This window comes from Emys orbicularis, chromosome 11 (assembly GCF_028017835.1).
Source record: "Emys orbicularis isolate rEmyOrb1 chromosome 11, rEmyOrb1.hap1, whole genome shotgun sequence".
Classification (NCBI taxonomy): Eukaryota; Metazoa; Chordata; order Testudines; family Emydidae; genus Emys; species Emys orbicularis.
In genome coordinates, this window is record NC_088693.1 from 60,212,759 (window position 1) to 60,239,530 (window position 26,772).

General features: G+C 47.3%; 1 protein-coding gene across 2 annotated transcripts; it reads left to right on the forward strand.

Moving 5' to 3' along the window:
• The first annotated feature begins 128 nt into the window (after nt 1–128).
• On the forward strand, nt 129–24,645 carry LOC135885624 (cytochrome P450 20A1). 2 transcript variants are annotated; one of them, XM_065413450.1, is made up of 13 exons: nt 129–231; nt 4,644–4,693; nt 4,790–4,956; nt 7,571–7,716; nt 8,978–9,145; nt 11,632–11,710; nt 13,151–13,263; nt 14,233–14,287; nt 16,131–16,251; nt 17,518–17,629; nt 22,297–22,361; nt 24,077–24,166; nt 24,321–24,645. In XM_065413450.1, the coding sequence occupies exons 1-13, from the start codon at nt 160–162 to the stop codon at nt 24,469–24,471; spliced, it is 1,389 nt and encodes a 462-aa protein (XP_065269522.1). In that variant the 5' UTR covers nt 129–159; the 3' UTR covers nt 24,472–24,645. The 2 variants fall into 2 exon arrangements, with proteins under 2 accessions (XP_065269522.1, XP_065269523.1); XM_065413451.1 differs by lacking the exons at nt 129–231; nt 4,644–4,693; nt 7,571–7,716 and having other exon boundaries at nt 4,875–4,956.
• The last annotated feature ends 2,127 nt before the right edge of the window (nt 24,646–26,772 follow it).

Sequence of the window (26,772 nt, forward strand, 5' to 3'; positions counted from 1 at the left end):
TCCGGCCCGTGCTGCTGCGGGGCGGGGCCTGGAGGGAACCCGGGGGGGGGCACCACGCCGGGCTCGATTGCTCTGGTCTGTTCGGCCAGGCCGCCTAGTTGCCAATCGACCTGTGCGGGGACGTGGAGAGCCCCTGGAGCAGCGCGCACGGCCTGGGCCATGCTGGACTTCGCGATCTTCGCCGTTACCTTCCTGCTCATCCTGGTGGGGGCCGTGCTCTACCTGTACCCGGTAACTGCCACGGAGGGGGGCGGGGCGCGCTCTACCCGGACCCGGTAACTGCCACGGGGTGGGGCGTGCTCTACCCGGACCCGGTAACTGCCACGGGGGGGCGGGGCGCGCTCTACCTGTACCCGGTAACTGCCACGGAGGGGGGCGGGGCGCGCTCTACCCGGACCCGGTAACTGCCACGGAGGGGGGCGGGGCGTGCTCTACCCGGACCCGGTAACTGCCACGGAGCGGGGCGTGCTCTACCTGTACCCGGTAACTGCCACGGGGGGAGGGGAGGCGGGGCGGGGCGTGCTCTACCCGTACCCGGTAACTACCACCGGGGGGGGCGGGGCGCGCTCTACCCGGACCCGGTAACTGCCACGGTGGGGGGCGGGGCGTGCTCTACCCGTACCCGGTAACTGTCACGGGTGTGCTCTACCCGTACCCGGTAACTGCCACGGGGGGGCGGGGCGCGCTCTACCCGTACCCGGTAACTGCCACGGGGGGGCGGGGCGCGCTCTACCCGTACCCGGTAACTGCCACGGGGGGGCGGGGCGTGCTCTACCCGTACCCGGTAACTGTCACGGGTGTGCTCTACCCATACCCGGTAACTGCCACGGGGGGGCGGGGCGTGCTCTACCCGTACCCGGTAACTGCCACGGTGGGGGGCGGGGCGTGCTCTACCCGTACCCGGTAACTGCCACGGTGGGGGGCGGGGCGTGCTCTACCCGTACCCGGTAACTGCCACGGTGGGGGGCGGGGCGTGCTCTACCCGTACCCGGTAACTGCCACCGGGGGGGGCGGGGCGCGCTCTACCCGGACCCGGTAACTGCCACGGTGGGGGGCGGGGCGCGCTCTACCCGGACCCGGTAACTGCCACGGTGGGGGGCGGGGCGCGCTCTACCCGTACCCGGTAACTGCCACGGGGCGGGGCGCGGCGCGCTCTACCCGTACCCGGTAACTGTCACGGGTGTGCTCTACCCGTACCCGGTAACTGCCACGGGGGGGCGGGGCGTGCTCTACCCGTACCCGGTAACTGCCACGGGGGGGCGGGGCGTGCTCTACCCGTACCCGGTAACTGCCACGGGGGGGCGGGGCGTGCTCTACCCGTACCCGGTAACTGCCACGGGGGGGCGGGGCGTGCTCTACCCGTACCCGGTAACTGCCACGGGGGGGCGGGGCGTGCTCTACCCGTACCCGGTAACTGCCACGGGGGGGGGGGTGTGCTCTACCCGGACCCGGTAACTGCCACGGAGGGGGGCGGGGCGTGCTCTACCCTTACCCGGTAACTGCCACGGGGGGGCGGGGTGTGCTCTACCCGTACCCGGTAACTGCCACGGAGCGGGGCGTGCTCTACCTGTACCCGGTAACTGCCACGGGGGGAGGGGAGGCGGGGCGGGGCGTGCTCTACCTGTACCCGGTAACTGCCACGGTGGGGGGCGGGGCGCGCTCTACCCGGACCCGGTAACTGCCACGGTGGGGGGCGGGGCGTGCTCTACCCGTACCCGGTAACTGCCACGGGGCGGGGCGCGGCGCGCTCTACCCGTACCCGGTAACTGTCACGGGTGTGCTCTACCCGTACCCGGTAACTGCCACGGGGGAGCGGGGCGTGCTCTACCCGTACCCGGTAACTGCCACGGGGCGGGGCGCGGCACACTCTACCCGTACCCGGTAACTGTCACGGGTGTGCTCTACCCATACCCGGTAACTGCCACGGGGGGGCGGGGCGTGCTCTACCCGTACCCGGTAACTGCCACGGTGGGGGGCGGGGCGTGCTCTACCCGTACCCGGTAACTGCCACGGTGGGGGGCGGGGCGTGCTCTACCCGTACCCGGTAACTGCCACGGTGGGGGGCGGGGCGTGCTCTACCCGTACCCGGTAACTGCCACGGTGGGGGGCGGGGCGTGCTCTACCCGTACCCGGTAACTGCCACCGGGGGGGGCGGGGCGCGCTCTACCCGGACCCGGTAACTGCCACGGTGGGGGGCGGGGCGCGCTCTACCCGTACCCGGTAACTGCCACGGGGCGGGGCGCGGCGCGCTCTACCCGTACCCGGTAACTGTCACGGGTGTGCTCTACCCGTACCCGGTAACTGCCACGGGGGGGCGGGGCGTGCTCTACCCGTACCCGGTAACTGCCACGGGGGGGCGGGGCGTGCTCTACCCGTACCCGGTAACTGCCACGGGGGGGGCGGGGTGTGCTCTACCCGGACCCGGTAACTGCCACGGAGGGGGGCGGGGCGTGCTCTACCCGGACCCGGTAACTGCCATGGAGGGGGGCGGGGCGTGCTCTACCCGGACCCGGTAACTGCCACGGGGGGGCGGGGTGTGCTCTACCCGTACCCGGTAACTGCCACGGAGCGGGGCGTGCTCTACCTGTACCCGGTAACTGCCACGGGGGGAGGGGAGGCGGGGCGGGGCGGGGCGTGCTCTACCTGTACCCGGTAACTGCCACGGTGGGGGGCGGGGCGCGCTCTACCCGTACCCGGTAACTGCCACGGGGGGGGGCGGGGCGCGCTCTACCCGGACCCGGTAACTGCCACGGTGGGGGGCGGGGCGTGCTCTACCCGTACCCGGTAACTGCCACGGGGCGGGGCGTGGCGCGCTCTACCCGTACCCGGTAACTGTCACGGGTGTGCTCTACCCGTACCCGGTAACTGCCACGGGGGGGCGGGGCGTGCTCTACCCGTACCCGGTAACTGCCACGGGGGAGCGGGGCGTGCTCTACCCGTACCCGGTAACTGCCACGGGGGAGCGGGGCGTGCTCTACCCGTACCCGGTAACTGCCACGGGGCGGGGCGCGGCACGCTCTACCCGTACCCGGTAACTGTCACGGGTGTGCTCTACCCGTACCCGGTAACTGCCACGGGGGGGCGGGGCGTGCTCTACCCATACCCGGTAACTGCCACGGGGGGGCGGGGCGTGCTCTACCCGTACCCGGTAACTGCCACGGTGGGGGGCAGGGCGTGCTCTACCCGTACCCGGTAACTGCCACGGTGGGGGGCGGGGCGTGCTCTACCCGTACCCGGTAACTGCCACGGTGGGGGGCGGGGCGCGCTCTACCCGTACCCGGTAACTGCCACCGGGGGGGGCGGGGCGCGCTCTACCCGGACCCGGTAACTGCCACGGTGGGGGGCGGGGCGCGCTCTACCCGTACCCGGTAACTGCCACGGGGCGGGGCGCGGCGCGCTCTACCCGTACCCGGTAACTGTCACGGGTGTGCTCTACCCGTACCCGGTAACTGCCACGGGGGGGCAGGGCGTGCTCTACCCATACCCGGTAACTGCCACGGGGGGGCGGGGCGTGCTCTACCCGTACCCGGTAACTGCCACGGGGGGGCGGGGCGTGCTCTACCCGTACCCGGTAACTGCCACGGGGGGGGCGGGGTGTGCTCTACCCGGACCCGGTAACTGCCACGGGGGTGTGCTCTACCCTTACCCAGTAACTGCCACGGGGATGTGCTCTACCCTTACCCGGTAACTGCCACGGGGGGGGGGGGGCGTGCTCTACCCGTACCCGGTAACTGCCACGGAGGGGGGCGGGGCGTGCTCTACCCGTACCCGGTAACTGCCACAGAGGGGGGCGGGGCGTGCTCTACCCGTACCCGGTAACTGCCACGGGGGTGTGCTCTACCCGTACCCGGTAACTGCCACAGGGTGTGTGCTCTACCCTTGTTGATATTTAAACAAAATAGGGTTTTTCACTGCAAATGTGGCATCACTGTTTGACAAGCGCTGATTTTTTCCCCTCGGTTTATTAACTGGAGATGCTTAAGCAAACTGCTGGTTTTTGCTTAGTACCAGTGTTTTGACTTTATAACAGAACTGTATGGGACAGGCATTCTTGATAATGTTGAGATTGCACTAGGAATGGTGTTAGTTAAAAGCAGCTGCAGAGAGCAGTACAGTGTTTCTGCAGGTTGCATGATAATAGTGGCTATTTTAGACAAAAAGGTTTCGGTGATGGAAGGTATTCTCAAAAAACATTTTTCTGATTTAAAAAAAGGATTCTCTCACCCTGTTTTTAACAATCGTAAAATTGATAAAACTATGGTCCTAAAAACCTACCATCACTTTGGAGGGGTAAGTGACAAGCTGTTGAGTCAACACTCTGGTGTCCATGTTCAAAAAATGCTATTGGCATTGAGTTAAATATGATTTTCCATTAGCTCACCTTAATACACAGGGAGAGCGCAAATCTCTGAAGATTCCCTAATTTCTGTGTGTATTGGGACTATTTAAGGGAGGGAGAGTGGGAGGAGGGGTTGAACAATTTTGTCCTGTTATAAAATTATTAATTCAATGAAAGGTTATAAGCCTGCAAACTGGTCTTTTAATCTGATATGAAAAGCTTGAAGCAACAGGCCAATCGATGCTAAAATGTGAATCTTCTGAGGCTGATGCTGAACTTGGAGCATCATTTTCTTTCCTCTTAGGCTTCTAGACAAGCTTCAGGTATCCCAGGGATGACTCCAACAGATGAAAAGTAAGTGGCTTCCTCCTTCCCATTCATTTTATTTGACCTTTGTTGCTGACACGGTTCATATAAGTGTGTTTTTTATTCCTATTACTCTTCACACAGAGATGGGAACTTGCCAGACATTGTAACCAGTGGCAGCCTGCATGAGTTCCTGGTGAATCTGCATGAGAAGTACGGCCCTGTTGTCTCTTTCTGGTTTGGAAGACGCCTTGTGGTCAGCGTGGGGTCCGTTGATCTCCTAAAACAACACATTAACCCCAACAGGACATGTAAGTTTAATTTGCTTTCTCTCAGATTCATTTCTCTGTTCACTTTTACCCAGGGCTAAATTCTGGCTCCACTGAAGTAAATGAGGGTTTTGCCATTGACTTTGAGGGAGGTAGGATTTCATTCGCGGTATTTAAAGGAGTGAGATTCAGCTTGAAACTGAATGAGTGGTGTGAGCTTGAGTCTCTGCTACTGCTTATAGAGATTGCATTTAAATGACAAAACATTGTAACCATCCAGTGGTCTTTATAAAATTAGTTTGGTGATCTTTGTCCACTTCCCAGTGAGCAAGTATCCACATCACAAACCAGCCCTCCTTAAACAGAGAGGCCAAAGCCAGAATGGTCATGGAGAATAAGCTACCCAACCTCTCACCTCGATAGGTAGTCCCACCAGGGAAAATGTAGGAAAACCTTAACTGTGAGCTCTGTTATACTGTCTCCCCAGTGAAAATGGAAGCTCCTTCACTTTGGGTCACTTTAAAATAGATTGGACAAAGTAGTGTGGGTTGTACTGTAGGGAAGAGAAGAACCCAGCACTGGGCTAGATGATCTCTTAGGTCTCCTGACTAAATTCTATTTCTTTGTGCAAATAGAATTATTATGAGCACTAGACTTTGGTGACACGAATGAATTAAAAAGGCAAATATAGCCAAGTCCCCATGTACTCATTGGGAAGCTTGGTGTATATTCTGCATCAAGGCCTCTGAATTCTCTTGCACTCTAAGGCAGCAGGACAGATTCTGTGGTAGTTTCAAATGAATTTTAAAAGGGAAGATTTTAAACATAAGAACGGCCATACTGGGTCAGACCAAAGGTCCATCAAGCCCAGTATCCTGTCCTCTGACAGTGGCCAATGGCAGGTGCCCCAAAGGGAATGAACAGATCAGGTTATCATCAAGTCATCCATGCCCTTTCACCCAATCCCAGCTTCTGGCAAACAGAGGCTAGCGACACCATTCCTGCCCATCCTGGCTAATAGGTCCATCAATGGCTATCTTCCATGAATCTGTCTAGCTCCCTTTTGAACCCCGTTATAGTATTGGCCTTCACAACACCCTCTGGCCAGGAGTTCCAGAGGTGAACAGTGCATTGCGTAATTTTTTTTTATTAAATTAAATTTGAAAATGGATAATACAGTTAGTGCAGATATTAAATTTAGCTTATTTTAAGAAGTCCTGTATATTTTATTTTTCTTTGTGTAGCAAAATTCTGTATTGGAAAAAACATTTGATTCATAAAAATTGTCAAGAGGGAAATATCCTACTGGGTTTTCTGGCAGCAGGGTAGGAGGGAAGTGGGGCTTTTGGCACTGGGGAAGATGTGGCAGGTGTTCTGAGTCAGTAGGAATAAGCACATTGGTTGAATGTTTCTACTTAAAGGATCAGCAGCTAACTAGCTACCCATGGTCATGTTTAAATTGTCATCATTAGGTTTCAAAGTTACCAACTTACTGAGATGAATCGATGCAGTTCACACACCGAGCTAATTTTTCAGGCTCTCTGGAGACTCATAAGGGTCAGGACTTTTGTTTCCCTTTGAAATGAAAGCTTGGATTCCAGATCATGATTCCTTGGCAAATTTCACTGCTGCAGAAGGTGAAAGGGGGTCTGTATAATTTAACATGACACTGTTTTCCATAAGAGACGTGGCACTCCTCTGCAGATGGATAAGAGGAGTAGGTGTTAGTAACAGTAGTGCAATAAGAGCTCATTGGTGTGGCACGTTGGTGTGGGATTGTATGAGAAGCAATGTTATAGCCGAAAGTAAAAGATTCTGGAATTAGATCTCCCTGTATTATATCCTGACACGATTGTTGAAGGTAGTGCACATCCCCCAGCTCCTTCACATTGGCTGACACATTGTGTGCATGTCTGCAATGCTAGTGGGTAAAGTGAGGCCACAGAGCAGTAGAAAAAAGGGAACGAGCAGCACTGTATCCATGCCTCTCTCTGGGCCTCCATCCCATGAAATAATTGATTCTAAAATGAGCTTGTGGAGCAGTAGAACAGCAATGTTGTATCCATGAGGTAAGATGTAAACAGATTGTAAGTGAGCCAGGCTGCTAACTAATTGCATTGGGGTCGGGTTGTAGTGTCATCTGATGCTGTACCAATTTGATGACATTATCAGCCAGGGACCTTGTAACAAGTTACAACTTATTGCTGCAGTTCTCATAAAAATGGTGAGAAGAGCCAGTTGACTGTTTATGTAGCATGGCGGCACTGCACTCCAGGGAGACACTCCTAGGTATGCTAGGAGCAGCATGCTGTACTGTCACCTGGAGGATCCAGTTTTGGGTCCCAGATTTCATGGAACAAGAGAGGTTTTGAGCTCTGTGGAGACCATTCCTGGAAGGAGGAAATGCCCTGTATTGCTGTCAACTTAGGAGCAGCACTGACTGAGTTCAAAGGCAACTGTGTTCATTGTCCTTATTCAGAAGGATAGGTTGCCCTACTTTTGGAAGCCTTTGAGCAGGGAGAACATAAAGGGCAAAATGAGGAAATCCTAGAGGATTCTCTACATTTCCCATTTCTTCCCCCCACAAATCTGTTTTGACTGGTGATATTTCAGACTTTTTTTTTTTTTTTTTTTTTGGTTGGTTGGTTTGTTTCAGCGGATCCCTTTGAAATGATGCTAAAGTCCCTGTTGAGGTACCAGTCTGGACTCAGTGGGGATGCGGGGGAGAGTCACCTGAGGAAAAAGCTGTATGAAAACGGTGTGACCAAGTCCCTGCAGAGTAATTTTGCTGTCATCCAGAAGGTGAATTACTTCATTTGAAGGCTTGCAGTTTGCAGGCCAGCTTGTAACATTTTCCCGGAGAGAACAGCAATCTGTGACCTTTAGTGGAGAGGTTAATGGGGATAGAGGTTGGGGTAAAGGAGCAGAGGGAAGGTTGGTTGTGGAACCAGAACCATGTGCTGATTTTGAGAAAGTTTTAAAATCTCAATATTCTAAATTCTGGACTTTTATTTCTTCTATTATTATTATGGAGAGGTGGTAGCTAAGTCTGATTTTTATTTTATTTATTTTTGCTCTCTCCCTCAAAGTCCTCAAAAATATAATTTCCACTTCGCATTTTACATATTCCTGGTCTGAGATTGGTAAATTTGAGGTTATTTGCACAAAATTTTGCCAGAAGCTGGGAATGGGCGACAGGGGATAAATCACTTGATTGGCACACACTCTTGAGCAGGTCTGGCATCCCCTCCAGAACAGATCACTGGCACTCATGCACACTGTGAAGGGACAGACACATGTATGAAGCACATTATTTTCTATATTAAGACAGAGGAATCAATGGAACTGATGTTGTATAAATTGCTGTCAGATGCACAAAGTAAACAAAGTGAAAGAAATGCTCCTCCCCCCCCCCCCCCCCCCATATTCCAGGTGTGGTTGACTTTGTTACTTGCAACAATATTGGATAGCAAGTTTCACAGAGAAATGTAATATTAGTGGTGGTAGTATCCATCTGACTGTATAAATACAGTATGAATATGCTTTTGTTTGCATTAGCTCAATACATTTAGAAGGAAGGACAGGGTTTGTTTACATTTATTTCAAGACATTAGATACAACTAAAATTGCTGTAGTGTCTGAGTTCTAGGTATATCTCCAGAGGGTGGGAGCAGGGCAGGATTCCAGATGTTGGGATTGTACTCAGATGCAGAGCTCTTCTGTTGACTCACTCTGGCAGCCAAATATAGTAAGTCCTATTAGCTCCAACCCATGGTTTAAGCATTCCTTTGTGGTAGAGGGAGCAGGCTCTCAGGGGTCCTATGGGGAAAAACCGTAGGAACAGCCAACCTTAGCAGGAACCTAAGGCTGAGGTTTATTGTTCTTTTAATAATAATAATTAAAAAAAACTGCAAGAAGGGGTTCCGTTTGAGCCATATCCACTGTCTGGACTGTTAAGAGCTGGGTGAGAATACTTCCTCTTTAAGGTGTGTTTCTAGAGAACAATGGGGTGAAGTGGTAGGTCAAGGAGATTATTGTAGCTTTCTGATTTCCTTTCTTTTAGCTGTCTGAAGAGTTGCTAGCAAAATGGCTGTCTTTTCCTGAGTCTCAACATGTGCCCCTTTGCCAACACATGCTGGGCTTTGCCATGAAGTCTGTCACACAGACAGCAATGGGCAGTAGCTTTGAAGATGACCGGGAAGTAATTCAATTTCGCAGGAACCATGATGCGGTAAGTCTCGGGAAGAGCCAGGAATGTTCTCCTAGATCCTGTCAATTTTCCAGGTTGATGGCAGTAGCCTCAATCACTGCATAGTTTAGCAAGGGGTACAAAACGCTGGAGCAGAGGCCTTCACCTTGGATGTTCAGGTTGGTAGGGTCTCCAAGCAGGTGATTTCACCACTATTTTGTCCCAATTACACTTAGTCAACATAAAGAAATAGCTAATAAGTATATGCAAAAACAACGAGGAGTCCGGTGGCACCTTAAAGGCTAACCGATTTATTTGGGCATAAGCTTATAAGTATATGGTAATTTTTGTAAGGCTGGAGTTTCCTTAAGCACCTACAGGAACTGGGTATGTGCAAATGTCTTTGAAATCTGATGGCATTTGAGTGCTTAACTCACTTAAACTCTTACGAAAATCCCATCCCAAATCTTTGATTTCTGGTCCCTTCTTAAACCCTCAGTGTTGTGAATAAAGAGAACATCTGAGGTGACCACAGTTAGTCCAAATAGAGGCCGCCATCCACACTTACAGAACCATCACGCTACCTGCAAGGGTAATTATGCAAGATTGGTACTTTGTGATCAGGAGGCACAATACTAAGCTGAAATTGGGACTGAATGGCAATCCCTTTGTAAAGGTTTAAATGGGGCTCCGTCATAAATGCTATTTAGTTCTTATAAGTAAATGGACCACAGTTACTTTGAATCTTGGATGTTGTGCCATCTCCCTTTGACCAGCATATCTTGGATCCTTTATGGACCTTTCTAAAATCAAGAGTAAAAATATGATGTGACCTATGGTAGGATGCTACTCTAACATGCAGAATAAGTAGGTTGAATTTGTGGCCCTGGTGTTTCTGTGCCTTGGGACACCATGGCTTGGAAGTCTTTGCTAATAGAGGTAGGTTCAGCCTCCAGGAAGTGGACATATGGGAACTAATTTTCAGAGGTGCTGAGTACCATTCTAGCTGAAGTCAGTGGGAGCTGTGGGTGCTTGGCAATTCTGTAAATTGAGGCCATAGTTTCCCACTTTTCTCTCAAAAGCAATCTCTGAGACCCATCATGTGAGTTCCAGACTTCAGCCAGAATGCTGATGGCTCCAAAGATGAGGATTCGAGGGTGGAATGGAAAAAAAACAGGAACCCAGTGGTTCTGTCAGATATGATAAGGGCCTCTTAAAGATTATCTGCAAAGGCTTGTTTTTAAAATTTGGGTTTGTAACCTTTTTTGCTTCCTTGTGGATAAATGAGGCATACAGAGGATTTTTTTATACCTTTTATAAATATTAGGAATGTTAAGTCTCATCTTCCCAGGTTTTGCTAGAGCAGTGGTTCTCAATTTTTTTTTGCAGACCACTTGAAAATTGCTGAGGGTCTCGGCGGACCACTTAGTGAGCTTTCCAAATGTTGTTTGTACCGTTAGCTAACTATTGTAAAGCACTTTGGATAAAAGCGCTATATAAAAAAAACTTTATAATAATTAATGTTGTGTGCTTTTATTTGTAGAACAAAAAACTCATATTTTAATATCAGTAGTCTTACCTTTCTAATGCGATGGATGTGCCCTCTCTCCCCTGCCGCGGCAGCCCCGAGATGGGGCTGGGAAGGAGGGGGGTCTCTCCCCCTCTGCCCCACCGCAGCAGCCCCTGAGCTGAGGCTGGGAAGGAGGCCCGTCTCTCACCACAGCCCTGGAGCTGGGGCAAGTTGCCTCTTTCTCTGGCTGCCCCAGCCCTGCACGTCCCAGATTCCCCCACCCTCTATTCCCCCCCCACCCCCAGGCCGCCACCTCACCTTACATGTGTGTCTTCTCCAGGGTCCACTAATTAAGTGGTTGGCCCTTCGTTCTCTTGTGTGCGGCTGCCCAGGCATGCACCTTAGAGGAACTATCCATGGACCACCTGAATGGAGCTCAGGGACCACTGGTGGTCCGCAGACCACAGTTTGAGAACCTCTGTGCTAGAGGAATCCCTGAGGTGTCTCTGGAATGTACATTGTGAGCTTTTGCACCTTACCTAGAATGACAGGGATGTTGAATCTTTAACAAAGATATCCTTTCTCCAAGATGTTCAGTAGTCATTGGAATTAAATGCTTGTTAACTGAACCAAAGAATTTTACAGTCTGACCAAAAGCTCTTCCTCTTAACTCCAGTCACTTAGACTTGGGCTACCAACTGACCTCACAGATCCCAATCAGTGACGTAAAAGTAAAGGGCCTTCCTTCTCCCACTCAGGATATATATCATTTTTTCAGTTGTAATTAATCCCCATGACTGCATCATCTCAGCTCAGTTCCAGCAACACTTTGCAAACAGCCTCACAAACACAGCAGCACATGTGATTGTGCCCACACTTAAAACAAAACCTATTTCTTGTTCCTATAAGGAAGGGGAAGTCTTCATTTTTTTGTATGTGTGTGTCAGGATAAAGTTAGGCAAAGCTGCCAGCAACCTGTGACTTGGAGGGTAATGGAATTCATCTGTACCTCTTTCAGATCTGGGCAGAAATTGGAAAGGGTTTCTTGGATGGGTCACTTGACAAAAGTATGACCAGGAAAAAGCTATATGAAGATGGTAAGTTGTTTTGTTTTTCCACCACCACCCCCAACACCCCCTATTGGCTCATTCACACACCTGTGGTTACTGTGTTTGAGGTAACTACCATATGAAGGTGTTTGATTTGCCCATATTTATTTATGTATTGTTTTTTCTGTGGAATTGATCACCATAGTATCTGATTACCTTGCATACTTTATTGATTTTCCTGTGCGGTAGTGAATTTTTGTCATCTCTATTTTACAGACAAGGCCCAGAGAGGTTAAATGACTTGCCCAAAGTCACACAGGAAGCTTGTGGCAGAGCCGGAAACTGAACTCGGATTTCCTGAGTTCCTGTTTAGTGACTTAACTACAAGACCATTCTTCCTTAGTTAGCCATGAAGCAGAATGTAGCAGTCCTGAATTGTGGCTTTAACCAATGCCTTCCGTGCTGTACATTGGTATTCCCAGTACAGCTTACTATTTTCAGTTATGCATCTGGTTCTCTCATGTCAACTTTCATATGCTGCCATATCAGATTATTTTATTTTTGTGCTGTTTTGTCTCTCTCTTTAATTATTATGAAAATATTAAAGTAATATTAAGGACTTAATTTAAACCCACAAAAACAGGGTGTTCCCGTTCTTGCACTTGTGCTGTGTGTTTAAGGACATTAGGCCAAATTCTGCTCTGTTAAGCTGATGTATATCCAGAATTGCCTTCATTAGTTTTATAGCAGTATGACACAACAGCAAACTCTGATCTCCTTTATTTTGTGTGTAAGTTCTGCTGGGGTCCCCAGACAGCATGTGTGAGGAAGGAGGTCTTGTCCTGAAGGCACTGGCCTGGGACTTGAAAAATCTAGATTCCATTCCTGGCTCTGCCACAGACTTCTTGGGTGACCTTGGGCAAGTTATTTAATCTCTCTGTGTCTTAGTTCCCCATCTGTAAAATGGGGATAATAAATACTTCCCTTTCCCCACCATTTGTCTTTTCTATCTGGACAATTTCTTCAGGAGGGGGACTGTCTCTTATTATATGTTTGTACGATCCCTCACACAATGGGGCCCTGATGTTGATTGAGGTGCTACAACAATGTGAATGATTAGTAGCAATAACTCTATAGACTACACAGGCTGTGAGATCTGAGTGAAGTATAAGAATGTTTTGTGGGGTGATTTGTTAAACCCTGAATGTTATTTGAACTTGTTCTCGTGATCTGAGCTGTACCATTTATGTGTCGGCTTATTTTGTGATCTCTCTCTATTTGACTCACGCATTTTTAGATTAAATTACAGTAAACTTCTTGCAAATTGACACTAAGTAACATGCTCCGTCCAGAGTCTTCTTCTATCAATGGACACAGGATGGACAGTTTGCCTGAAAAGCTGTTTGGGAAGATGGATTCTAGAAGAGTCCTCTGCTGCTTTTGGGGGTGACCAGCTTTTAAAATAATGATTTGTTTGTGTGCCTGAAGCTCTGATGGAGATGGAATCCGTCTTAAAGAAAGTCACAAAGGAGCGGCGGGGCAGGAGCTTCAACCGACACGTCTTCATAGACTCCTTGCAGGGGAACCTGAGTGACAAGCAGGTATGTACAGCTATTGTGGACGTACCATTACATGCTAATGGAGTTTCACTAGATCAAGTGTTAATTACATCTTAGCATTTGATTAATTGTCTGTCTTGCATCTCGTTCAGTCCAGATTCCTCACTAGAGTATAACGTGTATTTATTTTCATCTTCCACTCTTTAAATGCATTATATTTTTGGTTACTTTCTGTTTTGCTGCTTTATTGTTCTACGAACTGGATGGGTATTTAGTATTAAGAATCTTTCTTTGCTTAAGTACCCGTTTTAAGCCTTGCATTAATAAGAAAAAAACAGAAGTAAGGAAACAGAGGTTAACAATGGACAAAGCATGAATTCACAAGTGGCGTTGTAACTAGTATGTAGCTATTAGATTAAGAAATAGTAAGAAGAAGAGTAATGTGTGATAAGCTTGCAGTTGCAGCTTTGCTTACTAGCACACTTTGTAGCGCATGAGCAGTTTATAATCTATACAAGGATTGATTTGCAAAATTAGTAAGCCACTCATAAAGCATGTGAATATAGAATGCAGAATATAATGCACATGTGTTGGACTCTTTTAGAGTATGTGTATAATCTGATTTATAATTATGTATGTTGGAGTTGTGGTGCACCCTAACCAACCCCTACACCTGAGCCTGATCACCTCAGTTATAGCTTTATGAAATTCCAATAAAGAACCCTCAGATTCGCACTGAGTTTTTTGAATTCCAGAGGACTGGATAAAGTGTGCTCCCAAAACTGGACAAGGCATTCTGGATAAGCCAAGTGGAAAAGGTCTTGGAGGGAATCCCAAAACCCTTCCAGGGGAAGCACTATAGAGAGAGTTCAGTCCTATCCTTCCATGCTGGATTTCATGCTGTCTTGAGTTAAGGTGATTTAGTGTGGTGGAATGGAAGATGTGATTTGTCATTAAATTCTTTAATGTTTTCTCTGACTCCATACCCCTGAACCAGATTTTGTTTCATAGATCCTGGAAGACACGATGATATTCTCTCTGGCAGGGTGTGTAATCACGGCTAACCGTAAGTAGAGAACATAGGCAGCTTTCAACTCTGTAACAGAGATAAGGGGACTAATCTATATTAAAAAAAGCATGGTGAGATGAAATTTATCTTCTTGTAAAGAAAAAGCAAAATTTCCCTTTCCTTTTCTCTTATACTAGAAATTTATTCAGGCAGGTATTTCTACGGCATTGTCCAGGTGCCCTATTGGTGCACCTTTCTAGTTAGTGGGTTCTAGTGGATTGAAGCCAAGCTGTTAGACAGCCCCCCCATGTCATGTAGTGAGTCTTAAAATTTCCTGCTGCTGTTCTTCACTTGGACTCTAAGCCCATCCAGCTGATGCTAAATTAGATGAAATTGTACCAAAGGGAAGCAGCCCAAAACGATCATCCCTTGAAATAAACTGTGTTGCTCTTGGAAGATTTAGAGCAATCTGATGTTTGACTGGCTGTTTCATGTTTCCCTACAGCATGTATGCTATCGACTTTTTTTTTTTTTTTAAGTTACTTGCTTTCATATAAGGATTATGAGAAGCAAACAGAAATAAGAACGAAATGGAAACCTTTTGGCTGCACACGTTGTTACTATGTTGGGGAACTTTTCTAAACTAAATCTGCAGGATTAACAGGCCCAAAGTCATCCAATTTATCTGGAATCCTGAAGACAACCATCCAAATATAGCACTTAACCAAGATGTTGAAGAGTATTGAAAGTCAAGTAGCAAAGCTCACATAAAGAGAATGTCAGTGATACAGGGAACTCTCTCTACCAGTGTTTTGGCTGTTTAATTTTCTGATGGGACCCCCTGTACAACCTCAAGAGTAGAAAATGGCAAAATGCCTGCTCACTCTTGCTTCTTGCAGCTTGGAAACACTACTTCTCATAGGCTTATTTCATATTAGAGCTGTCTATCGTTCTGATAATTTTATTGGAGAAATCTGCCTAGATAGTATATCATAAAAGTCTGTTGCTAGATACAAAAAAGACCAGATCCAGCCACATGGTACAGGGAGTTGTTATACACCCCTTGTGCCACCTGAATCCCTCTTATGCACAGAGAGAAAAGGGGGGCAAGTGACAATATTGCTGCCACCTTCCCATCAGAGCTCCGCCAGGGGGCTATAAGAGCTCCATTGAGGGGAAGTGCTAAATCAGTGAATCCCCAACTGCTCAGTAACATCCCTTTCCTGGCCAGCACTGTCCACTCTCCTATTACCCACCTGCGGGAGGGGAGGTTTTCGCTGCTTTCTCCACATGCGTTGGAGCTCACTTTGGTAGATTTACTACTCAGGACCCTTTAGTTAAATCTAGCCTGATGGTCTAAATTCTCCGATTACCCTGAGTGCTGGCCTGTGCGCAGGCAGTGTGACTGTTGTAGGAGCTATGCTTTGGAGATTATGGGAAGAGCAGCGGTATGGAATGGTTGACCCTTCTTAGGACTGTCTGGTCTCTGCTGTGTGGATCATGGAGCTGTGAGGCTGCAGCACCCCAAGCCCATTAAATGACCATTTCCTTCTTAATCCACTTGGTTTGATCATTTTCCAGTATTTCCCAAGTTTCTTGTCACCAGGACAGGAAAAGGGATTCCAGATTGTAGTATCCCTCGGTAGCATCATTCAGACTCTGTCCTATTATTCAGTATAGAATCAATAAGGTGTACTGGGTAAATTCTATACAGCTACATTTTATAGTTCATACAGATGTTATCCTTTCACATTTGCATCTCGTGTGTCTCCCTAATGCCTCTTCACTGCATTAGAAGAGTAACATTGCAGAGACAGAGCAGGAAGACTGGAGTTGATTTGTCCCCCTTAAATGAGGAGATGGATTTGCTGAGCCAGCACTCTCCTTGTTCCTTTCTTAGTGTGCACCTGGGCAGTCTATTTCCTGACAACATCAGAAGAAGTCCAGCAGAACCTCTACAAGGAGGTGGACCGAGTTCTCGGAAAGGGCCCACTTACACATGAGAAAATTGAGCAGCTCAGGTGGGTCCACGTTAAGAGTGGGAGAAGCACTTGAGCTAAATAAGATGTCATTGTGATCCTGTATGCTAAAGGCTGACTCCTATCCATGCTGGTGAAAGGAGGGGGAGCAGCAACACTGCCCAGTGTGTCCAGTGATTCAGGGAGCATGCCCATCAGAAGCCCAGGTGGAGTTTGCTTGGAGTCAATTGGAGCATTTCCCTTGACTTCATTTGGAGCTGGATTGGGCCCCATGACAAGATGCCTTGTGGTGGGCTCAGAAGCTATGCTCTGAACCATGTCTTGCCACTCCTTTGAGCAGGAACAAAGGGGGTATCCTTGGCTGGTGACTGTTGTTGATGGCTGTGTACCCCTTTGGAAAAGTCCAAGAGGAGTGAATAGGAGAGAGACCTTTTCTGAAGGTGTTAGAACCACCCTATAGAAAGCAACAGAGAATTATACCGCTGGTGTAGGATTCTACCAGATGGTTCAAAAAAAACGTGTTAGACTCTATTCAACTGTAGGTTTTTAGACAATTTCACTAGTACCATGTTAAATTTCTGTAGAACTTAGTTTCAACCTTACTAATAATAGTAATCTAGGTGTTGTTTGTGTTGCAGTAGTGCCCAATCAGGAGTGGGCCCTCTTACGTGAGGTGCAGTACAACACAGTCCCCACCCTTATTCAGCACTTAAGTGCTTTACTGAGTTGGGACCAAGGTGCAGAGGATTAAGAGTATTAGGGCCCTCCAAAGTAGGTGTGTTTGGGAGCAGTGGGGACATGACCTGAGGTGGTTGATGAGGACAGAGCACAGTGCGCTGCACTTTCAACAAGGAGGATTAGGAGACTTGCCAGTGTCCCTAAAGCATGTGCCTCAGCGCTTAGATGCCGCAAACAAATCTCAGAGAGTAACTCCAGCCACTGATGCAGCATACCTCTGCAATCCCCTGCTATAGCTATTGTAGGGCCCTGTGGAGCAGTGGAACGCTGGAGAGAGAGCTTCCTAGTCTCTCCTTGATGAAGTTTGTTGTCTAGCTGCTATCAGCTGGCCACTGAACAGATATTATTTTTTAACCTCCCATAGAAACCCTCTTGCTTCATCTGCAAATGTTTCAGGACTCCTCACTGTGTGTGTCCTGGAAGCAGCTCTGGGAGAGGAGCTGTGATCCCAAATGCAGAGGGTCAGCAAATCTAGGGCAGCCTTACGCAGAACAGCCATTCCTGATACCCCAGAAACATGCACTTGCTTGTCTCAGAAAAAGCTTTATTGGCACAGACATCTGGTTGCAGGTACTGCCGGCAGGTCCTGTGTGAGACGGTGCGGACAGCAAAGCTTACGCCAATTGCTGCACGGCTGCAGGAGCTGGAGGGAAGAATTGACCAGCATATTATCCCCAAAGAGGTAGGACAGAGCTGGGAGCTCAAACTCGCCCTCTCCTCTTGGTTGATTTTGTTCTTTGCGATACTGAAGTTCCCATTACCGTGGAGAAGGGGAGCACTGTGTCCAATTACTGTCAAAGCCAGATTATTTCTCTAGCACATCTTACACCAAGATGACAGTCTGCCTTTGATATTTGTGCAGTTTAGCTTGGAGCCTAAAAGGTGCTCTTCCCCTTTCCTCTGTGAAGAGGCTATTCTAGAACCCTGAGTGGTTCATTATAATGCCTTCCATGGACTCCTTCTGCTGGAGTGTCTGTTTCTGGGCTAAGTTGTGCACAGCAGATCCTAATTTAAGAACATAAGAATGGCCATATTGAGTCAGACCAGTAGTCCATCCAGTCCAGTATCCTGTCTGATAGTGGCCAGATGCTTAAAAGGAAATGAACAAAACATGGCAGTCATCAAGTGATCCATCCCTTGTCATCCAGTCCCAGCATCTGTCAGAGGTTTATGGACACCCAGAGCATGGAGTTGCATCTGTGACTATCTTGGCTAATAGCCATTAGTGGACCTATCCTCCATAATCTTATCTAGTTCTTTTTTTTAACCCAGTTACACTTTTGATCTTCACAACATCCCCGGCAACGATTTCCACAAGTTGACTGTGCATTGTGTGAAGTAGTACTTCTTTTTGTTTGTTTTAAACCTACTGTGTATTAATTTCATTAGGTGACCCCTGATTCTTGTTATGTGAAGGAATAAATAGCACTTCCTTATTCACTTTCACCACACTATTCACGATTTTATAAACCTCTATCATGTCCCCCCCTTAGTTGACTCTTTTCCAAGTTGAATAGTTCCAGTCATTTTAATCTCTGCTCGTATGGAAGCTGTTCCATACCCTTAACCATTTCCCCGCCCCCCCCCCCCCCCTTTCTTGGTACCTTTTCCAGTTCTAATATATCTTTTTTGAGATTGGGTGACCAGAACTGCATGCAGTATTCAAGGCACGCGCATACCGTAGATTTATGTAATGGCATTATGATTTTTTCTGTCTTATCTATCCCTTTCCTAATGGTTCCTAATATTCTGTTAGATCTTTGACTGCCACTGCACATTGAGCAGATATTTTCAGAGAACTATCCACAATGACTCCAAGATCTTTCTTGAGTTGTTATAGCTAATTTAGAGACCATAATTCTGTATGTATAGTTGGGATTATTTTCCAATAGGCATTACTTTGCATTTATCAACATTGAAATTCATCTACCATTTTGTTGCCCAGTCACCTAGCTTTCCGAGAACCCTTTGTAACTCTTCAGTCTGTTTTGGACTTACGGGTAACTATCTTGAGTAATTTTGTATCGTCTGCAAACCATGCACCTCATTGTTTACACTTTTTTCCAGATCATTTATGAATATGATGAACAGCACTGATCCCAGTAGAAAGCCCTGGGGGACACCACTATTTACATCTCTCCATTTTGAAAAGTGACCATTTATTCCTAGACTTTGTTTCCTGTCTTTTAACCAGGTACTGATCCATGTGAGAATCTTCCCTCTTATCCCATGACTGCTTACTTTGCTTAAGAGCTTTAAGGGACCTTGTCAAAGACTTTCTGAAGGTCCAAGTACACTATCCCACTGGATCACCCATGTCCACGTGTTTGTTGACCCCCTCAAAGAATTCTAATGGATTGGTGAAGCATGATTTCTCTTTACAAAAGCCTTGTTGAGTCTTACACAACAAATTGTGTTCATGCCTGGTTAGGCTTACTGGTTTGTAATTGCCAGGATTGCCTCTGAAGGCTTTTTTAAAAATTGGCATCACATTAGCTATCCCTCCCTTCATCTGGTACAGAAGTTGATTTAAGTGATATGTTACATACCACAGTTAGTAGTTCTGCAATTTCATATTTGAGTTTCCTTCAGGATTCTGGTGACTTATTACTGTTTAGTTTATCAGTTTGTTCCAAAACCACCTCTACTGACACCTCAAGTCTGGGACAGTTACTCAGATTTGTCACCTAAAAAGAATGACTTAGGTATGGGAATCTCCATCACGTCCTCTGTAGTGAAGACCGATACAAAGAATTCATTTAGCTTCTCCGCAATGACCTCATCTTCCTTGAGTGCTCTTTTAGCACCTCGATTATGCAGTGGCCCCACTGACTGTGTGGCAGGCTTCATGCTTCTGATGTCCTTAAAAAAAAAAAAAAAAAATTGCTGTTAGATTCTGCTAGTTGCTCTTCAAATTCTTTTTTGGCCTGCCTAATTATACTTTTACACTTGACTTGCCAGACTCTGTGTTCCTTTCTATTTTCCTCAGTAGGTTTTGACTTTCAATTTTTAAAGGCTGCCTTTTTTACTTTAACCACTTCTTTTACTCTGTTTAGTCTGGTGGCATTATTTTGGTCTTCTTACTATTCGTATTAATTTGGGATATACATTTAGTTTGAGCCTTTATTATGGTGTTTTTAAAAAGTTTCCTTGCAGGCATTTCACTCTTGTGACTGTTCCTTTTAATTTCCGTTTAACTCGCTTCCTCATTTTTGTGTAGTTCCTCTTTCTAAAGTTAAATACTACTGTGGTGGACTTTGGTATTCTCCCCCACGCTCATGTACATTATGGTCGCTATTGCCAAGCGGTTCAGCTATATTCATCTCTTGGACCAGATCCTGTGTTCCACTTAGGACTAAATCAAGAATTGTCTCTCCCCTTTTGGGTTCCAGGACTAGTTGCTCCAAGAAGTAGTCATTAATGGTATCTAGAAACTTTATTTCTGCATCCTGTCCTGAGGCGGCATGTACCCAGTGAGTATGGGGATAGCTGAAATCCCCAATTATTATTGAGTTTTGTTTTTTAATAGCCTCTCTAATCTCCCTGAGCATTTCCAGTCACCATCACCATCCTGGTCAGGTGGCCAGTATATATTTCTACAGCTATTCTCTTATTATTCAAGCATAATTTCTATCCATAAAGATTCTGTGGTACTGTTTGATTCATTTAAGATGTTTACTATATTTAACTCTATGCTTTCTTTCACATATGGTGCCATGCCCCCACAAGCATGGCCTATATATTAGGTCCCCTGGTATTAGTGTCCCATTGATTGTCATCACTCCTCCACCAAGTTCCTGTCATCATTCCACCAAGTAGGGTCTGATACTGTCACCTTTACAGATACAGAGAAAGACTTTACTCTGCATGTAGTCCACTGATTCCAGTGGGACTTACTTGCAAAGTAAGGGACTAATGCAAAGCCCATAGAAGTCAGTGGGAGAAGGGCAATAGATCAGGCCCTAAGGTACTACTGACTATGAGCAAGGGTGGCAGAACTGGGCTCTTAAATTATAAAATCCTAATTTATGGGCAGATGCTGCTTGCCTTACTCACTGACCAGAACAAAATCTATTGCAATTCCATTTATTTCAGTTGAGTTGCATCAGCTTGCATCGGGTGTGAATTTGGTCCAGTGGGACTAACTCACATAAACAGAACAGAACTTGGCCTGTAAATTGTAAACTCGTCAGAACAGGTATGTCACAACAGAGGTGCTGGAAAAAAAAAAGTAAAGGAATCTTTCGCTACATCTACACTACAGGGGGGGGTCGATTTAAGATACGCAAATTCAGCTACGCGAATAGCGTAGCTGAATTCGACGTATCGCAGCCGACTTACCCCGCTGTGAGGACGGCGGCAAAATCGACCTCCGCGGCTTCCCGTCGACGGCTCTTACTCCCACCTTCGCTGGTGGAGTAAGAGCGTCGATTCGGGGATCGATTGTCGCGTCCTGACGGGTCGCGATAAATCGATCCCCGAGAGGTCGATTTCTACCCGCCGATTCAGGCGGGTAGTGTAGACCAGGCCCGGGACTGTGATTAAGGACATATAAGGTTGACATTTACAAGGCAGTGCTGCTTTTTGAGTGTTTGGATCTCATTTCTCTCTCTCTCTCTCACTCGCTCTGTACTTGGTTGGGTTGAGCAGAGCTGACACGATGATGCTGGCTCCCTTTTGCTTACATTAAACTGCTCCCTGACACACGTGCTCTGTTTTAATTTCAATATGGTTTCGAGTAGGTTTCTTGCACAAATGGAAGTGATGGCTTGAATTTATGCTGGTGATGGGCTCAGTCCTAATCTTTAACATACTTTGCATTATTTGTGCCTGACTAGTTGTGGGAGGAATGAGGAGATCATGTGTGAAACAGGTTTTGTCTTTGTGTACTAGAGATGGGATTTAATTAGATCCCTGGCCAACACCCCCAGAATTTTAGTGAAGTTTGAATCTGTATCTGAACTTGTGACTGGCTCCTATCTCAATATGGGCTAAACTTGAACTCTGGATATGAACACCCTGGAAGTTTGGATCTGGATATGAACTTAGTGGCTTGATTCCCCACCCTTTATAGAAACCAACAGGGTCCAATTAAAGTTGCTCTAAAGACCTATGCAATTGAATAGAAAATGATAGCTTAAAAATTAAAGGTGTTGGGGATAGGATATGCTATTAAATGTGATGTGATGGTCCCAAAACCTCCAATTGAATGGTGTGTCCTTTTCTATTATGTTCTATGTAGAACTCTTCCATAAGGGCTGTCTAATGGTTACTGTCTAGCGGTAACTTTATGCCTGTTGTGTATTCTACACTGACTCAGATGTGTTTTTTCTTTTCTTTTCATTTCAGACTCTTGTGCTTTACGCTCTGGGTGTGGTGCTTCAGGACAGTTCAGCTTGGGCCTCACCCTATAAGTATGGGATACCAAAAACTTTATTATAGTTTGTTCATTTTTTCTTTTGGCTTTTGCCTCTCAATGTCCCTATGGGTAGGCTGTCAAACCTTCCTTAAGTAGCCTGTCATGGAGAGAGGTGGAAGGAACTCCCTGCTAAGATTTGTTGTGGTCTCTTGATTGTCACCAAGGACAGGGTTTTGGGTAACTCCAAATGTGATCTTGCAGGCTACATATTTGTTGTGTATTAAGGAGTACAACAACAGATTTTCTGATTATTCACAGCCCTCCCTTGGCAAATGCTGTGGGACTATTTTTCAGGTTTGCTGCAAGGGGAAAACAGTGATTAAAATGGATTTGAAATCACTGTTCATTACCATAAAACAATGGCTCACGGGAGGAAATGTCAGTCAAAGATTTTTGGTTTTTAAGGGGAAGGAAACTCTACCTCATTATTTCCACCCATGAAAACAAAAAGGATCCTGGCCTGAAAATTAGAACTCCAGAGGGCAAAAGGAAATGCTGTAGTTTGCTTTGGCCTCCAGGTGGCAATTTTGAACACTGGTTTAACATAGCTTAGGCAGGAAGGAATGTGGGTCAGTGATTCTAGTCTGAGAGAAAAGACAGTGGAGCTTGTGGGAGAAAAAATTGCTCTAAGGGCTCTGTTCTTTCTCTTACAGCCATAACCCTTGCTTCAGGGGAAGAGGGAGGGCGGAGAAGCCTTCTGCCCTATCAGCATCATGCTAGCTGATGCCTCCAGGAGCACTAGGGGATCATACATCAGAATGATAGCTGCACTGTCCTTAGTTTGGCAAGGGGGCACTGGCTGGAGAACAGGGCTATGGCCCACAGTCAGCACAACACACACCCAGTCATTGCCTGCCAGCAGATCAAGGGCTGAGATTGTGGCTGACTTGGGGAAGGGAGGCGTGTTTGAGGGTTTCTTGTGTGCCCTCCTTTTGCCCACCTGAGCAAGTTTAGCCACAGTCCAGTCCTAATATAGTGTGGGTGAATGTCTGCTTGCCGCAGTTTTTTCTAAATGACCGAGTTTCCCTTCTTGTTATACCATCTGTAATTTGCCACTTTTAATTAGGGTGCGAATGTAGACCCCATTCCTACTGCCACTGAAGGTCAATGGGAAAGCTCCTTTTGGCTTTAATCGGAGTAGGATCAGAGCTGTAGTTCATAGGCACAGGCAGGGAGCCAAAGGTTTGAAGTGTAATGGAAAGGATCTAATAACACAGTGAGAGAGAATTGCCTTAAAGTCATCTAATTGCATATTTTCTATAATATCATAGCTCATGTTTTAAGCTGCCTGGCATTTTATTAGTCTCCTGTCGGTTACTTGATTATGGGAATTTCATTTTAATTAAACCAGTAGTTCCCTCAAAGCTTTCATCAACCCAATGTGAAACAAGTTCTTCTCGTTCTAATGAATCATCAGCTTCCCCCACACACATGCCAGCTGCTTGAAGTGGAGGGTGAGGGGCAAGAAGAATTGGAAATCTTCATGTAAGCAGTGGAGAAGGAAAGGAGAGAGAAATTAGATTGCATGTGCTCTTCGCAATCTGCATGATGTAGGAGGGAGAAGGCGTTCGATTGATGCTGATAGCAAAGTAGTGGAATCCTGAGTTTTAGGATTTCATTAGTCTCTGCCCCTTATGTGTACAGATGTGCACACACACACACACACGCATGCATAGCCAGGAAGGAATCAGTCCCTGTTTTGTCTTACAGATTTGATCCAGACAGATTCAATGACGAATCCGCTATGAAAAACTTTTCCCTACTGGGCTTTTCGGGAAGTCAGGAGTGCCCAGAGTTGAGGTGAGATAAAGAAAAGGCTATGTGTATGCAGGGGTAGGAAGGAACAGCTTGTTCCTCTTAAATTTGTCAAGTATTGAACACCAGCCCTGGCAGACTGCATCAGCAGTGACTGCAGAATTTATCTCATTGTCTTTTTATAATTCTTTCCCCCTAGGTTTGCCTATATGGTGGCTACAGTGCTGCTGAGTATGTTGGTAAGGAAATTATATCTGCATCCCGTGAAAGGGCAGGTCATGGAGACCAAATATGAGCTGGTAACCTCGCCAAAGGAAGAAGCATGGATAACTGTATCCAAGAGAAGCTGAGTGAACAAAGCCAGGAGTGAGTGAGAGAGAGAGTGCCTCAGAGAGGAACCCTCCTGCATCATGCTGAACTGGTCAAGGGTTTAATGTCACTGTTTCATTACCTTCCATGTTCTTAACCCAGCAGCCTCTTGGTATTTTTTGTAAAGCAAAAAAATTGTCATATTAAAGTAGATTTAATCCTTATGCCTTTTGGATACATTATTTTGACCTTTAGCCATTTTGTGTTCAAGGAAGCAACATAATCTTACAGTTTACTCATAAGAACTGCAGTATTGGAATAGGCCAATACTCCAGCTAGCTCATTATTTGTATGACAGTAGCTAAAGCTGGATGCCTCAGAGGAAACCATAAAGCCCTCTAATGCAGGGCAAACTTTTTGGCCTGAGGGCCACATCTGGGTATGAAAATTGTATGGCGGGCCATGAATGCTCACAAATTTGGGGGCTGGGGTGCAGGAGGGCATGAGGGCTCTGGCCGGGGGCATGGGCTCTGGGGTGGGGCTGGGGATGAGGAGTTCAGGGTGCAGGAGAGTGCTTTGGGCTGGGACCCAGGGGTTCGGAGGGTGGGAGGGGGATCAGGGCTGGGGCAGGGGGTTGGGGCACGGGAGGGGGTCAGGGGGCACTTACCTCAAGCAGCTCCCAGAAACAGCAGCATGTCCCCCCCCCTCCGGCTCCTATGCGGAGGCGCTGCCAGGTGGCTCTGCGCACTGACCTGTGTGGAGGCACCGCTCCTGCTACTCCCATTGGCTGTGGTTCCTGGTCAATGGGAGCTGCTGCCGGGGTGGCGCTTGGGGTGGGGGCAGTGTGCGGAGCCCCCTGGCTGCCCCTACGCGTAGGAGACAGAGTGGGGATGTGCCGCTGCTTCCAGGAGCCATTGGAGTGGGGCAAGACCCTGACCACGCTCCCTGGCTGGAGTGAGGCAAGACCCAGATCCCGCTTCCCGGGATTAAGGCCGGATTAAAATGTCTGGAGAGCCGGATGTGGCCCCGGGCCATAGTTTGCCCACCCCGGCTCTAATATTAGCAAGGCTGTACTAGGTGAGAATTTCTTCCTGACCCCAGGTACCGATAAGGCTCAGGAGGCATGAAGATGGAGAGCCCTATGTATTTTTGTTCTAACTAGTGTGTGCCTTCCCTGTGAGCTCTAACTGTATCTCTATCACTGCAATCTTGATAAGATGGGGAGTGGGGGTGCTAGAAAATGAGATGGGAATTACATCTACTGGATCCCTAGCTGTGTACATCTGCTGGCATGAAGAGATTTTTTTAATAGAACTGACTGTTACACTGCTCTACAGCCAAAATGCTTCTGAAATAAATGTAGTCAAACTTTACTAATTCTGGGTCACTGAGAACAAAAATGATGCTTAAAATTGTTGATTGGCTCTAGTTTTCAAGATATGCTATTGGGTCAGTAGATACGACCCTTGACTTGGGAATGGCGGAGGATACGTGAGTTATAAAGGGAAGGAATCTCAATTTAAACTAGAAATGACTAAAATACATCTTTGACTGGATCTATGAATAAATCTATGACTGGGTTTGGACAGTACTTGCTTTTTAGGCAAAACAATGAATGATGCAAGCTGAAGCTGGTATTGCATCATACATGATATGAATTGCATCATGTTATTCCTAGAAGTCATGGATGATGCAATCATAACGAAGCTTACATCACTCTGCTGAACAAATTGCCCTATATCAGCTCTAGAAATCATACAGTGTCTTGCTCTCTTATTTGTCAGTGTTTGATTTTGCAAAGGGACACATTTCTGTTTAGCCAAAGTGAGCAGAGATGCCTCGTACTTGTGTGAACAGTGCAGATAACTTCTGCTATGTTTGTGGTGAAGTGACTTTTGCATCACAAAAGCGCAGTATAACCACTATAGTTAAGAAAGCCTATCACCTTTATTTTGGCTGCAAAATTGGAGATCAGGACAAGAGGTGGGCCCCACACATATGCTGCAACACTTGTGCAACAAATCTTCGCCAGTGGTTGAACAGGAAAAGGAAATTTATGCCTTTTGCAGTGCCAATGATTTGGAGAGAGCCAACAGATCATACCAGCAATTGTTACTTCTGCATGGTGCCTCCACTTGGGAAAGGTGTGTCAAAGAAGAAAAAGTGGACTGTGCATTATCCAAACATTCTATCAGCTATACGCCCAGTACCCCATGGAGAAGGACTGCCGGTTCCTGATGCACCAGAATCATTCTCACTTGAGTCAGACGAGGAAGAGGATGAAACTTCTGGTCCTGAACCATCAATGTCACAGGACCCACATTTTCTCCCATCCTCATCCT